This window comes from Melitaea cinxia, chromosome 14 (assembly GCF_905220565.1).
Source record: "Melitaea cinxia chromosome 14, ilMelCinx1.1, whole genome shotgun sequence".
In the NCBI taxonomy this organism is placed as follows: Eukaryota; Metazoa; Arthropoda; class Insecta; order Lepidoptera; family Nymphalidae; genus Melitaea; species Melitaea cinxia.
Genome location: NC_059407.1, coordinates 11,524,682 through 11,540,465, shown reverse-complemented (window position 1 = coordinate 11,540,465; position 15,784 = coordinate 11,524,682). Strand labels below are relative to the sequence as shown.

The following is a 15,784-nucleotide window of genomic DNA, read 5'->3' as shown; positions in this document are numbered from 1 at the left end:
ATAAAAACCAGTTGTAGTTTAAAACATTTTATCTAATTATATACTCAAATTACGGTGAAGGATTGGGATACATATGAGAAATATTGAAAATTAGTTCTGAGAGAATATAATAAAAGATTCCAAAAATGATAGAAATTTTCTCAGTGTTCGGCCCAATCCTCCACTGCAAGTTAATTTTATAAAGTTCAAATCGAGATCAGGTTTCCAAACACGAGGGACAATAAGCTCATGACTTATGAATGCTCCAGTGTAGCAGCAGCTCTTCTATTATTGGCAACATTGTACAGCTATAAACCCAAAGGCTTAAAAAATGCAATTATACAATAGCAAAAAAATATAATTCTGTCTTGACCAGACAATGTCAAATTATCAATGGACAATTTTTTAATTGACATAGCATAATTATATCACAAAATGAACGGTACCAATTTATTGATACAGGAATAATATAATATATAAAATGATAATAAGGTTTAGGATAATGTTTAAAAAAAAAAAATAGATTTAGGGTTAAAATATAATATATAAATAATTTTGGTAGAGTTTATATAAGAGAAAGCCCTAGCACTAAATATTTAGCTTATCATTACTGTAAAACTGTATAAGTCAATAATTAATATGAAATTCTAAATATAAATTGTGGACTATACACGTAAGTGTGCTAGGGCACAAGGTTCACATCCATAATTTTAAATATATTGCAACTACCCAAGTCGCTCACAGGCGGTAGATAGTAGTCGACAGATTCAAGGGATTTTATTTAAAAGAACTGCCAGACACCAAATACTGCATCTTTTATGGCTTCTACGTATTGTGCAGGTACCCAGTACACCCAATACCTTGACGCTTCTGTGGGACCAAGCTGTAAACCCTATAACAGAAAAAAAAAATTATCAGAAGTTCAAATAATTTATTAATTATCAGATTAACATTGTTTTTCTTGTGCAGTTCTATATTATGGTAAAACTCACCATGATATGATATTCTTCATGATCCTTTATAGGTTCAGATGTGATACCTAAAAAAAATTTTTTTTTAGTGTCAATGAAATTGTCATATAGTAAGATGACCTGTTTATATTTATATTAATTTTCATCGTTTATATTAATTTATTTTGTAGTATTTTGAAGGAACAATAATATTCACTAGATCAATTTAAGATTATGTGGAGTAATTCCAATAATGTACAGAACTTTTTATTGTTATTGTAATTTTTCAACTCAATAAAATTATTTGTAACTACTACTATACAGATAGTTGATTATTATCATAACTTATAATGCTTACCATTTTTATATTATGCTAATGAATTATTAAAATCTCGTAAAATATAATGAAAGTATAGTGTAGTGTCACTTTATTTTGTAATATTATACAATAGCAAAAAATTATAATAAAAATAAATATAAATATTGACTACAGATATAAATGAACTTACTTTTGATAGATGTCATGGCTAGCTTTTCGGTGCGTTCTTTGGTACCCACCCATAGTTGATCTTGTTCTGGTTTAAATGTGAGCCTCACTTTACCTCCATGTTTGTTTAACATCCCACTTAATGGCACTGGTGGAAGTGGTTCCTAAATATTAAATTATTTCTGTTAATCTTTATATACTTTTTTACACAAAACATTAATCTATAAAACAACTAGCTGTTAATGAAGCAATAAATTATCAAAATTAATATAATACAAATTCTTAAGCTTTTGATAACTGGAGTCTTTCTGTGAAGGTCATCAAAATATTGGAAATTTAAAATCAGAAAAAATTGCAGTGTCACATTTAAGCGAAGGCTATATATGCTTTGCTTCAGCCGCTGGGTATAGGCCTTTTTCCCCTTGTAGGAGAATGGATCAAAACTTGATCCACCACACTGCTCTGATGCGGGTTGGTGGATATATTCCCTACTATGAGTAAAGATCACTATCAAGTGTACATGATAACAACCAGGGCAGCCAACCAACCAACAGCTTAACATGCTCTCCGAGGCATGATGGGAGATTCACAAGGACTGCACAAACACCCAGACCATGGCAAACATCTGAATGGTCAATACAAATGTTTGTCATGGGTGGAGATCGAACCCACAACCGCCAGCGCAATAGCCACAAAACCAGTGTTGTGACCATTGCGCCAATGTGTCATCATAAAAGCAATATAAGCTTGCGCTTCAGTCTGTAATATCCCACTGCTCATAGGGTATAGGCCTCTTTCCCCATGTAGGAGAAGGATCAGAGCTTAATCCAACAAGCTGCTCCAATGCGGGTTGGTGGAAAAGCTATATATATTTATTGTACAACTATAATATTTTACATACCTTTACACCTTTGATTCCAGGCATCACATCTGGTGGAATACCTTTATCAAGAACTTTCCTATGGATTTTTTGCATACTTAGCGGCTCTTTACTTGATTGACTATTATTTTTCTCTTCTTGAAGTTCCTAGAAAATTATGTGTATAGTTAATTTACTACTACAATTATAGTTTATGTTAAAAGTAACAAAACTATACAACATAAAATATCAATCATTTGGACATTACTATTCATAGTTTAAAAGAAAAACATACCTTTGGAGCACTTTTTACAGCCAAAATGTCATCCATTTTGGATCCAACCAACATGACTTTGCCGCCTTTAACAATTCCAGAATTTCTCAATGTTACATTATCTCGAGCCATGCCTTTGATAATGAGTTTCTGTGCTGATTGTGGCACGCCACATATCCTTTCTAAATGAGCCTTAAGTTCTAACACAGTAGCATCATATGCAAATGTGATGTCATGTTTATTTTTGTTAAAAACTACAGTAAATTCGATCTGTTCCGGAATCTCACATAGTGCGGAATCTTCTGTTGATTCTGAACTACAGGCTGCGATCTCTGTGGGAGCTTGGACGTGCGCTTTACCATTATCAATACATGGTTTATTTTCTACATTCGGTTTTGAACTGCCGTTGGATACCGAAGAGTTTGGGTCTAGATTTTCTGCCGTGTCCCCTTTTTCAGAAGCTGAAACATAACGTGAGTTAGCAAAATTCTAGAACAAAAGATCTCTTCAGACCGAAACAAAATTGTCAAATTCATTACAATAATTACCAACGGAAGATGTATTAAATCTTACCAATGTAATCCATCTTTAATTGCTGCTAATATAGCAAAATTTATCCAATCGACAAAAACGTAGTAATCTTGACGAAGTTGTTTTGAAAAAATAATTAAAAATACCGACTGGCTGACATGAAGCAACAAATTTTTCATCAATCTTCGATTCGTCACTCATATTGTTGCGTTCAGCATAAATAAAAAGAAGTTGTCGTTGTTTATGTTTCCCTACTTTTATTATTTTTGGAACCTTTAATGTTATTAATATTATCGAATCTTTATATATATTTTTTTATATTTTTCATATATTATTGAGCTAAAGAAATAGTATAAATACATTTTGTTTGATTTTTTGAACTGTAATATATTATATCGTTGCCATGGCGCTAAATTTGTAAACATTACGACAACTTTCAGCTACAATTATTCGATTAAAACTATTTTATATTTATATCAGTATTTTAATTATAATAACATTAATAATGAATTTTAATCTTGACGATCCCCTTGCAGGAATTTTAAGTGATGGTAGCGACGACAGTTTCTTTGATGACGATATAAGCAAAAAAAAACCTCCAAAAAGGAGTGAAACTAGCATAGCAGATAAGAAAAGTGCTATCTTTGATTTAGGTGATAAAAAATCACAGAGTAATCACCCAAATGATGATAATCTATTAGGGGAGAAAAAAAATCCAAAAGAGCCAGTTGTCGAAGATCAACCAACGACTGATAATTTAAAAAGTATATCTCCAACACCTTTTAAAAAAACAAACTCAAAGGAACCATTATTGGCAGCAACCAAGTCACCCCATAAACCAAAATTCGATTTAAGCACTGATAACATTCTAAATGATTTTGGCTTACAGCCAAAGAAAGATACAGTAAAAATCTTAGAAAAAGGTAAAAGCTCGCAGTCACTATTGGATGACATACTGGGAAGCTCAAAGAAGACAAGTACACAACAAACCACAAAACCCACTACTGCCGCTAAAAAGCAATCATATGATTTAGATTCATTTTTAGACACGGAATCACGACCGACTACTTCAACCGCTAAAGTTGCAACACAAAAATCAACTACAAAAAGTGAAAGCGTAAAAGAAGTATCTCAATCAAAGAAAAAGTCCGGTGATGACTGGCTGGGTATATTTCAAGCCAGTGAAAATATTATGGAGGAAGATGAAGAAGAAGACGATGTGCCTGCTTGGTTAGGGGGTGGCGGAAGTAAGAAAAAGAAAAATGTCAAAGAAGCTATAACAGAAAGTCATCAAAAGGAAGAGGTACCGAAAGAAAAGCCTAAAACTGATGTCGATACTCAAAAAGAATCAAATAATTTAGACCACGTTGTTCAGAACGTGGTAACCAATATACCAAGCATGGAGGTCAATCAAGAAGATATCACTATGCAAGGGACTGCTCTATATTTACAGCAACAAGAGTCTCAATTGATGGTAGCATTGCAGTTAAAAGCTCAAGACGAAAAGTTGGCTGCTATGCAGAGTAAGACAACGACTTAATTATTTAAACATTTTGTGATTCATATCCATAAACGATCATTTAAAGGATTACTTTTTCAATTCACTCATCATCATCACCATTGTCTAATTATATATATATATATATATATATATATATATATATATATATATATATATATATATATATATATATATATATATATATATATATATTGATCTAATTAGATATTTGATTATGACATATATCTTTTCGGTAAATATTTAGTGCGGCAGAAAGAAAGTCAAAGAGTACAACGCGAAGCTGCTCTTGCGCAACACGAACAACTTGATGCGATGCTGCGGAGACAAGCCGATCACCGGAGACAAATGCAAACAATCATATCCGCTCATCAGGAGCGAATCACTCAGAGGATTAAGGTAGAATCCGTCGTCCTGATTGGGAATTCCCTGCACCCTTGGCTTAAATTTCATAATGATTGACTCTCCGTCGGATATGCAAAGACGAGACTTTAGACTTTAAACACCAAACTCAATTCGTCCTCCCTAATCTCTTACCTCATTTCTTACCCAGTTATTATCTTATGTTATTTGGGTACGTTGTAATAATTATTGGTATTTGAGTATTAATTCGATCTCGAGTTCGATCCCCGCTTATGACAATAGGTCATATAAATGTATGCCATGTTCTAGGGTTTGTGATTATTTTATTATGTTATATTCTAAAGTGTTTATTTGTATAAATATAACTTACTTGATAAACTATAAATGTTTTTCATATAATTTATATTAAAATTCAATATAGGATTTGTTAGGTGAAGCTATAATCGATAACAAAGAGACAAATGTAGAGACAAACGAATGTGATGGAGTACAAGGAGTAGAACGTAAAGATAGTCCATTCGCAAAAGAAAGAAGACAGCTACTTCAATTAGTACAGTCCCTTCAAGAGAATCACGATAAGGAAATTGACTTAATGGAATCTTCATACAGGTATGTACTAATAAATACTATATGGAAAAAAATCTCTTAAAAATACAGACAAGTGCAGACCGAATTCTCATAGATCCCATAGCCTCATGTTTTGAGTGTATGACGCATCTGCTTTTAAACGTTTTTTCTGATATGTAATAGTAATAATTTTTGTTACTTAGACGGCAGCTTGCTTTTCTAGAAGTTTCCTTTAATCAATCAGAAGAGAGAATGAAAGAAGAAAGTGAGAAGTTGGTAAAGTTTTATTCGGAGAAAATTGGTTGGGTGGAAGAACATCATCAACTGTACAAGAAAATGTCTGAACAGAATTTGGATGGTCTAATGCAACGACATAAAGCGGAAAATGAAATGCTACGACAGCAACATTTGGAAAATATTAAAATATTACAGGAACACCACGCTACATTAATGGAAAATGTTAAGTAAAGTGATATTTTTGGATTAGCTTTTTTTTTTTCTCTAGTTTAAGTCCTACATTAGGAACCATAATATCACGTTGTATGTATTGAAATTAACTTTGTAGGAATGCAGTTAAACAAGAGCAAGTACTTATAAAAGATTCCGCTAGTTTTTCGTTAGATTTGCAAGAATTGCTAACGAAAGTTAAAGATGGTAATGAAAAGTGTGCTCAGCTGTATGATAAAGTAGAAAAATTGTCCCAAAATACTCAAAAGGATTCTGAACGAAGTTTGCAGATAAGAGAGATCCAGATTTCAGGTAACTATAGATTAAATAAATTACTTTTGTGATTATTCAGAAAACGTGTCGGAATAAAATGTACGTTTATTGCTTTTAGATATGATTCAGCAATTGAAGACAGAGCGAGAGAATTTTGAAAAAGAGAAAGCGGATAGTAAGGAGATGGTGAACATGTTGGAAGCAAGGTTGAAACAAATGACAGCGGTAATTTTGTAATGTTCACTCAAATCAAAACTTCTATACACATATTAGCAATTCAGGCAACGTCGTGGGTAGCAAGTTAATAAAGAAAATATACCATAAAAACAAGCAGTACAAATAAAAAATTTAGGCGGTTATATCAGAATTGACACCAACGCTTGACCTGTTTGTTAAATAAAGTGTAAATGTAACACTTTTTATTGAATACCAATTCATTAAATGCGTACATATGTATTGTACACGTTGTGATGTATTGTAAAATGAGGTTTCTATTTAAGAAAATTGTAAAAAAAAGTTTCATGCAACACATATACATGGGTGTGTAAAACGTAATAATTTTACGTTTTACTTTTACAATTTTTTTTTAAATTTTATAATACAGATGATTGAAGAAGAGTCAGCGTCGTTGCGACAAAAGAAAATGGAGTTTGAATTCGAAAAAGCTACTTTCAGCAAACAAACTGAATTTGCTAAAAACGTACTTAAGAAACAGGATGAAGAAATAAAGGTAAAAATGACTTACAAATTAATTCAATCGATACTTTTTGTGCATTTTTCATAATCACAATTAACATTTTTTAATACATATTCGTTTTTTTTCCATTTTCTAAATTCTCGCATTTTTCTTCTTAAAATGTTTTTTTTAACTAAGAATAAAAAGTAAAGTTAGTCTTTTCTAGTCCAAACTTTTTGGGTATGTTGCAATCGAAATTTAAATACCATCAAAAAAAGCCAGTATTATATTAATATTTTAGATGATGAAAGACGATATACAAAAGGAGTATCAAGAGAAAATATCGAGACTCGAAGCAGAGAAGGCGACATCGTTAAAAGATAGTGTGTTAATTGCCAAAGAAAAAACTTCCATACAAACATTAAAAATGGAAGTGGAGGTAATAATATCATACTATAGTATCATATAATTAAATATTGTTTTATAAAATATTGAAAAATAATAAATTTTTCTCTTTGAAGAAAATGAAAGCTGAACTTCAGGCACAAATAGAAGAAGTGACAGATGAAAGATCCAAATTGAGTTCACAAAAACAAGAGTTACAAATAGAGGAGCAAAGAGTATTATCAAAGTACGTAATTTATCAACTATGCCTACTTCATTTAGGTATAGCTTCTTAGTCGTTCACTCTTGACAAAGTGTTCGTGGTTGACGACGATTCATTGGCTAAAGCAGCCCCCGCTATACGCCTCCACTCGATGCGGTTTTCAGCGTCTCGAGAACTCTGGACTATGTAGGTCTGTGTCGCAGCTTTGATGAGGTCTATTCAACGCGTTGGTGGTCGACCGCGTGACCGCTTGCCCTCTACCTGCCCTTGGACAACGAGTCGCTCTATGGATTGTTCGTTTCGAACAACGTCTCCGAAATATTTCAGGATTCGAGTTTGCACAGTCGACGACAATCTCTGCTTGATTTTTAATTCCTCTAGGATCGAAACATTGGTTCGAAACGCTGTCCAAGGGATCCACAGCAGTCACCGCCAACACCACATCTCGAGTGCGTCAATTTTGCGTCGATCTTTGAGTCTAACCGTCCACGTTTCTGCGCCATAAAGAAATATCAGGAAGATTAAGCTTCTTATTAGGCGGACTTTCGTGGCTTTAGTGATATTACGGTTGCACCATACTCTTTTCAACATGCCAACGGCAGATCTTGTAATAGCACATCTCCTTCGAATCTCGTCTTCGCATCCTCCGATGTTTGCAATAGTGGAACCGAGGTACACATAAAATTGGACAACCTCACAGTTGCCAATCATAGAGATGTCAGGATGGTTTAGTTCAGCTCGATCCACTATCACCATCTTGGTCTTATCTCTGTTGACCTTAAGTCCAAAGGAGAGACTTATTGTCTCTAGAAGTGTCAGCAGGTGTTCCATGTGCTCTTTTGTTTGAGTGAGAAGAGTAGTATCATCGGCATACCTCAAGTAAGATATTTTTCTACCTCCCACTGAAATTCCCTTGTCCCATTTTTCCAGAACGATTCTCATAATACACTCCGTATAGATGGTATAGGATAGATAACATGCTATAGGTATAGCATAATCTATTAAATTTTGTTTGTTGCAATCTCTACTTTCGATGGTGAACAAAATATACATTACTATGGTAAATGTTCTCAGAAAACGCAAAGAAATAACAGCTAGGAAGGCTAGACCCTCCCACAAAAACCTGGACTTTTTTTTAAAAAGTTGATATTTTGACGTGAGAATATTCAATTGAAAATTAGGGCGATTTTTCGATATTGAGGTCAAAATTAGGTGAAAAATAAATATTTTAAATCAAAAAATTGCAGTGTGTTTAGACGTAAAAAGGCAAGTTTTCATCAAATTAAATAATAGTAATAATAATTCTTTATTTCAGGTAACAATTAGACCCATAAAACAATTTGACTTTCATCAAACAAATTGCGTAAAATAAATAAATTGTAAAAGCAAATAAAAAACCAAAAACTTATTTTTTTAATTTTTCACAAGAATTTTGAGGTTATGTGAAAAAAGTGTGAATACAAAAGTTGCACTCTTTTTACTACCTACAACTTTACCGTTTTACTTTTTTCTATAGGACTTGTATATAGTTTAGCGGGAAATCGAGATAAACCGTTTTTCACCTTTAAACCGCCACCACTTCTCAATCTTAGATCGCCAATAATTTATTTTTTCTTTCATTTTTTTTGTATTTTTTTTTCCAATGGGTTTCATCCTTTTATATGTTTTTTTTTACTTTTTACTATTTTCAAAGGCTAGAAGCACTGCTCTAAGATGTGTTGTGCCAATTTTCGTTAAATTAAAAGATAAATAGTAAATGTCATAATTAATTTTGTTCGAATTATTTTTCAGGAGTAGAGATTTAGACCTACTTGCTAAAACAGCTATGGAGAAGCAATCTCAAGCGGACAAAAAGTATTCCGAAGCAGAGTTCCTTCAGCGAAAGTACGAAGACAGGATACGAAGAGTACAAGAACATGTCGTTTCTTTAAATGCAAGAGAAAAGCAAATAGCCAAGGAAAAAGTAGCTCTATCGAGAGAAAGACTCGCCTTGCATAATGAGAGGAAGGAAATAGAGGGTAGACAGCAATGTTCTTTGTGCAGAACTTCTCAATACACGGAGGCGTATGTACCCTCGTATCTGCCTGTGTCGAGGGATTTTGTAAATTTGAACGTTCCCCATAATGTTCTAGAGGCGGAAATGGCTCAGTTGATGGGGAGAGCCCGACAGGATGTAAGTTTTAACGCTGGAGATGAAGTTCCTCAACAAATTGGTACTTTTAAGGTACATAAAGTTTTTAAGTTCCTCATAGGGCTGGCTTAATTTTTTAAATAAGTATGTCAGAGTATAATTGGCTAAAATAATTGTGTTTGCACGCAAACGAAAAAAAAACCGACTTCAATTACATCGACAAGTAATACAACGTAGATCGACGAAAAAATAGTCAAGCAACTACGCGTTATCAAAGATTACTCAAAAAGTAGTTAACAGATCTCGATAAAATTTATATGTGACCACATGATAAACACCAGCTTTCGATTAAATTAAAAATTATCAAAATCGGTACACCCAGTAAAAATTTATTACGGTTTTCGAGAGTTTCCCTCGATTTCTCTGGGATCCCATCATCAGATCCTGGTTTCCTTTTCACGGTACCAAACTAGGGATATCCCCTTTCCAACAAAAAAAGAATTATCAAAATCGGTACATCCAGTATAAAGTTATGCGGTATGATACAACGTAGGTCGACGAAAAAAGCGTCAAGTAAAAACACATTATTAGATATAACTCGAAAAGTAGTTGTTAGATCTCAAATAAATTTAAATGGGACTAATTGGCACACACCACCTTTCGATTAAAACAAAATTTGTCGAAATCGGTCTACCCGGTCAAAAGTTCTGATGTAACATACATTAAAAAAAAAAAATACAGTCGAATCGAGAACCTCCTCCTTTTTTGGAAGTCGGTTAAAAATTAAAGGTTGATAGGGGTTTTATCTCTGATATTAATGAATGTATCGACAATAAACTTGCTTGTATAAAAAAATATTTTGTTAATAACATTACGGGACTTTATAAATCAGTAAAATCACCTTTTCGTTAACTAAGTGTCGGTTTTTAAAGTTTTAGAAATTGCAGGTATACATATTTTTTATTGTTTTTCATAAGCAGATATAAGACTGACTATGGAAGTTATATTTCAGGACTACATGGACCCCAAGTTAATGATGTTGCGTTTAGATGTCCAACAAGTTATTGGTAATTTAGAACAAAACAAGAGGGATGAAACTGAACAAAATGATTAACATTTAATACAGAATGGCGACTTTTGTATTCTAGAGGTTTTAAGAGAAAATAAAAGACTGAACTTATGTATTAGAATTGTTTCATTTAATTTATTTTGACGATTAATAATAACAATACCATTTTTCTAATTTTTTTCTTATTAATCGTGTTATCAAAATGTACACAAAAGGTCGAAGCTATACTTAAATATAATATCTCATTGTAAAAATAGCTACAATTTTAACTCAAGTAGGTACTACAGGAAAGTTGGAAAACATCAAAAAGTATATTTAAATGGCTTTATTTCATACATTGATAAATTATAATATTGATTACATTCGGAAATTTCTTGTATCGAAAAATTTAACAATCTAATTATAAAATTCAATTAAATAGATCACGTTTGTGATCTTTAAACATATCCCAGAATGGATTAGAAATAAATTTTACAAAATTGTTTTACTACAACGTGAGTTAGCGGAGAAAATGTAATAGGAATAACATACATCCAGTCTTCGCAAATTGATTTTAGATTAAAAATATGGACGGCCTGGCCTCGTACAATCTAACTACCCTCGAACTAAACTTAAATAAAAAAAAATATTATCTATATCAGCTGGACTAAACGCAAATTTCTCGTACTGAGGAACAATATTTATCAATAACGTAACCTAACTTTACACTATTTACATTCGATTATACTTTATTAATATTAATAAATGTTAACAACCTTATAACATACGTGTAATATTATTCTATATTAGGCCTTGGCTACATAAATTATATTGCTAAATTTTTTATTGAAAACACATTTCATATTATCATTTGCACAATTATATTTATTTAAATATTATTTACCTGCTGATAAAATACATTTATTACAAGTTTATTTTTTTAACAATTTTATCACAGTTTTAATGTCGGATCTCTCAATAGCTAAAAAAATCATTAATTTTTTAAATAATATTAATAAATACATTTATAATATTATAATATATCAATACATTGCAATTTTATTACGATTTATTATTCGTAAACTGAACTGGAAAGTTTGTAAAATGGCAACACAGGTTAAATAAAAAAAAAAATTTTCCGATGACATAAATATTGCTGCATAAGGTTAATTTATTTCTTAAGTAGTAAAGCTAACGTCACGTAGAGCACAGATGAGAAAGAGGAAGAAAAAAAAAGAAACGAGATTTTTTTAAAGTTAGATAATAGAAAAACTATCATGTAATTTCTAGACCAATATGCTCTACAAGCGACATATTGACAATAATTAGATGTTATGACTTGACATCAGGTTTCTGATATTTAACTTCAAGTAATTGAGGGTAGTTCTCTACGATCGAGAGTAGGATACCATCGATGTAGTTTCTTAATTGAACATTGACATCTTGTTGTTCCTTTAAAGCTTTTTGCAACTGAAATAAAAAAAAATAATAATTATTATTTTTGTTTGATAAATTGAGTATAAAAAAGTTAAGGTGTGCGAGAAAATTGGACGTGTGGTTTAAGTAATGCGGATAGTTATAAAATATTTTTCTTTTTTTATAAATAAATACTTCATAAAGTATGAAAAAGGTACAAATTAAGTGCTAATCTACTATACTAGGTATATTTGCATTTTTGTATATACAAGATAAAAAGTAAAAGAGTCTTAAAGAATAGAGATAATTAGACGAATGAATTATTTTTTATAGAAAAGAAATTTTTATTGAAAAGTAAAAAATACTAAACATACATTCTTTAACCAACAAGAGTAACATAATGGATTACAAATATGTTGGCATATTGTATTGTCATTAAAAAGCTATTTAAAATGACTTTATCTAATGGATACTTAACAAATGTAAATTACATATCACACAGCAAGAATATGTACAGACCACTAATTATTACGAGTACACTATAAAAGGAATACAGAACTCAAGGTATTGTTGTAATATACATATCGTTATAATAGACGATAATGTTAGTCTATTAATCCTAATATTCATTGAAAGAAAACTTTTGTTCCTAAGTACATGCATCTTATTAGACTTGGACTTATTGTATTATTTTATACATTGCTAGTTTGGAATTTATTTCGTACTCGATATTTTTGTGACAATATATTAACTTCTCATACGGCTGACGCATGTGAGTGAACTCAGCAAAACATACAAATAGTCAAATTCATGTCGTAACAGTCTGGTTTGTACACAGTTTGATTGTTTAAAAAGAATATTTATGGTAAAAATAGCAGTAAATAATAATAATAATAACGCGATAAGTTATCAATATAGCAGTTATTGTTTAATTTAATCGCCAGATACATGGATTTTAAACTAACAATGTTTACAATAACACAGTAGGGGTATAGGTATATTTCATTTCATTCAATAAAAAGTTCAATGTTAGTGTTGGATAAAAAGATTAAGAGGACCAAAATAGAACCACACGTATATTTAAGGTAGAAATGTTAATAAAATGCTGATATACCCAGTATTTAATAATAAAATATGTGAATTAAGACATGCGGTCAGGCTAGGTACAGGACATGCACACGTTAGTGTAAATGGCGTACCTTTTCCAACTCTATGCTGTGATCTGTGTGTGTGCTACCAACGAGCTGCAAAAACGCATATATATCAATATAATTTCATCGCAAATTATGTATGAAATGAATCTAGAAGCGAAGCGATATGATTAGCTAATTTACTAATTCTTTGTATTGGTTTTAAACCTAGATATAACTGAAAACTGTTAAAAAAACATAATTATGAAAAAAAAAAATGTTTAAATGCTATAATGAAAAAGATGAATGTTTTGCGATGAAGTTAGTTCATAGTCAACAGCCTTCACGGTAGCATGCTTAAGCGGTTCCAAGGGGTCCATAGAATGATAAGAAATCTGATGGGTAAGTATCGCACTCTATACGAGTAGTACTATGTCATACAGTTCTTGATCATTTATGAATATCAGAGCTGTAAATGAACTTCCTGTCCTGTCGGTGATGTCACTCTCTGTTGTTTGTTACGTTTACGATCGGAAGTGAGACGTTAATTTATCTGTTCGCGTAAGATTCACGGCTAGTGTCACCCCACTGAAGAGTTCGAGGAATAAAGTGTTTCAATTATGCGGAAACGTAGGTGTTAACATAAAATCACTGAATCACTCATTTTAACAAAGCCCAACTTCAAAACTTGTTTCTGACTAAAGCGTATCGTTTTAAATACAGAGACCGGGCTAAAGTCCAAACGTCGAAGGCGTATAGTGTGGTGCGGCGGCAGGTGTGTGTGTGTGCGTGTGTGTGTGTGGGTGTGTGCGTGTGCGCGCGTGTGTGTGTGTGTGTGTGTGTGTGTGTGTGTGTGTGTGTGTGTGTGTGTGTGTGCGCGCGTGTGTGTGCGCGCGCGCGTGTGTGTGTGTGTGTGTGTGTGTGTGTGTGTGTGTGTTGTGCTCACCTGCGCGTCGCTCATCTGCTCGAGCTCGTGCGCCAGCGAGCGCGCGGCGCCGAGCGGGCCGCTGACGCCGTCCAGCAGGCTGCGGCCCGCCTCCACGTGTGTGTGTGTGTGTGTGTGTGTGTGTGTGTGTGTGTGTGTGTGTTGTGCTCACCTGCGCGTCGCTCATCTGCTCGAGCTCGTGCGCCAGCGAGCGCGCGGCGCCGAGCGGGCCGCTGACGCCGTCCAGCAGGCTGCGGCCCGCCTCCACGTGTGTGTGTGTGTGTGTGTGTGTGTGTGTGTGTTGTGCTCACCTGCGCGTCGCTCATCTGCTCGAGCTCGTGCGCCAGCGAGCGCGCGGCGCCAAGCGGACCGCTGACGCCGTCCAGCAGGCTGCGGCCCGCCTCCACGTGTGTGTGTGTGTGTGTGTGTGTGTGTGTGTGTGTGTGTGTTGTGCTCACCTGCGCGTCGCTCATCTGCTCGAGCTCGTGCGCCAGCGAGCGCGCGGCGCCGAGCGGGCCGCTGACGCCGTCCAGCAGGCTGCGGCCCGCCTCCACGTGTGTGTGTGTGTGTGTGTGTGTGTGTGTGTGTGTTGTGCTCACCTGCGCGTCGCTCATCTGCTCGAGCTCGTGCGCCAGCGAGCGCGCGGCGCCAAGCGGACCGCTGACGCCGTCCAGCAGGCTGCGGCCCGCCTCCACGTGTGTGTGTGTGTGTGTGTGTGTGTGTGTGTGTGTGTGTGTGTTGTGCTCACCTGCGCGTCGCTCATCTGCTCGAGCTCGTGCGCCAGCGAGCGCGCGGCGCCGAGCGGGCCGCTGACGCCGTCCAGCAGGCTGCGGCCCGCCTCCACGTGTGTGTGTGTGTGTGTGTGTGTGTGTGTGTGTTGTGCTCACCTGCGCGTCGCTCATCTGCTCGAGCTCGTGCGCCAGCGAGCGCGCGGCGCCAAGCGGACCGCTGACGCCGTCCAGCAGGCTGCGGCCCGCCTCCACGCCGCGCGTCAGGATCTGCGCCTGCAGCTCCTCCTGCGCCTCGCTCAGCGCTGCAACACAACGCGGCGCTCGTTACTGTGTACTTGGATATACGCGGCTCCACTAACTCTATTTACTGTCTGTGCTTACGACGTGCACTCACACGGCCACACGTACATACGTGCACGTCACGCATACGTGTATGCATAGCTATGGGGACGTCCTTTCATTTTAAATTATAATCGTTCTTACATGCTGGACAGTTTATGCAAATTAACGTTGTCTGGGCGCGATTTTATTAGACGACCTATTAAATACATGTTGATATATCTTGTGTGTGTCTTATCTTATGTGTGTACTGGATCATTTCTACTAAAGACATGAAGGTATATATTGCTTAAGCCGGATATCACACTATTACTACAAACATACACACACGCACATCACTCACACTGATACACGTTTAAGCGCCTACACTAATGTACTCTCTGGCTATCTTTAGAGATATTCATTGTCTTTGTTGACGATTCTTTTTTTATATTTCAATTGTGACAAATAATACATACGACCCATATGGTAAGCGGATACCGTGGGCTATGGAATTAAGGACACCTGCAACACCAGGAGCATCGCATGAGCG

At 34.9% G+C, this 15,784-nt stretch overlaps 3 protein-coding genes across 3 annotated transcripts in view; 1 reads left to right on the top strand and 2 right to left on the bottom strand.

The window, feature by feature from the left end:
• Positions 1-14: 14 nt before the first annotated feature.
• LOC123659487 (ubiquitin domain-containing protein UBFD1-like) lies at positions 15-3,302 on the bottom strand. The gene is made up of 6 exons (XM_045594701.1): positions 3,123-3,302; positions 2,571-3,010; positions 2,318-2,443; positions 1,439-1,580; positions 972-1,018; positions 15-871 (listed from the first exon to the last, which is right to left on the bottom strand). Exons 1-6 carry the CDS (start codon positions 3,133-3,135, stop codon positions 761-763), a joined length of 879 nt encoding a protein of 292 aa, XP_045450657.1. The 5' UTR covers positions 3,136-3,302; the 3' UTR covers positions 15-760.
• Positions 3,303-3,585: 283 nt separating this feature from the next.
• Positions 3,586-10,847, top strand: LOC123659405 (COP1-interactive protein 1-like). The gene is made up of 12 exons (XM_045594621.1): positions 3,586-3,844; positions 3,899-4,603; positions 4,847-4,998; positions 5,384-5,571; positions 5,733-5,993; positions 6,095-6,288; positions 6,368-6,474; positions 6,854-6,979; positions 7,227-7,364; positions 7,447-7,556; positions 9,324-9,756; positions 10,676-10,847. The coding sequence occupies exons 1-12, from the start codon at positions 3,586-3,588 to the stop codon at positions 10,775-10,777; spliced, it is 2,775 nt and encodes a 924-aa protein (XP_045450577.1). The 3' UTR covers positions 10,778-10,847.
• A 195-nt stretch (positions 10,848-11,042) lies between these two features.
• Positions 11,043-15,784, bottom strand: part of LOC123659761 (rab11 family-interacting protein 4A) — a 53,828-nt gene continuing 49,086 nt past the window's right edge. The window contains exons 11-13 of the mRNA XM_045594938.1: positions 15,070-15,215; positions 13,327-13,371; positions 11,043-12,181 (exon numbers count right to left, since the gene is read on the bottom strand). Of these exons, the coding sequence (XP_045450894.1) occupies positions 12,044-12,181; positions 13,327-13,371; positions 15,070-15,215 (329 nt within the window). The 3' untranslated portion in view covers positions 11,043-12,043. The remainder of the gene's footprint in view (positions 12,182-13,326; positions 13,372-15,069; positions 15,216-15,784) is intronic.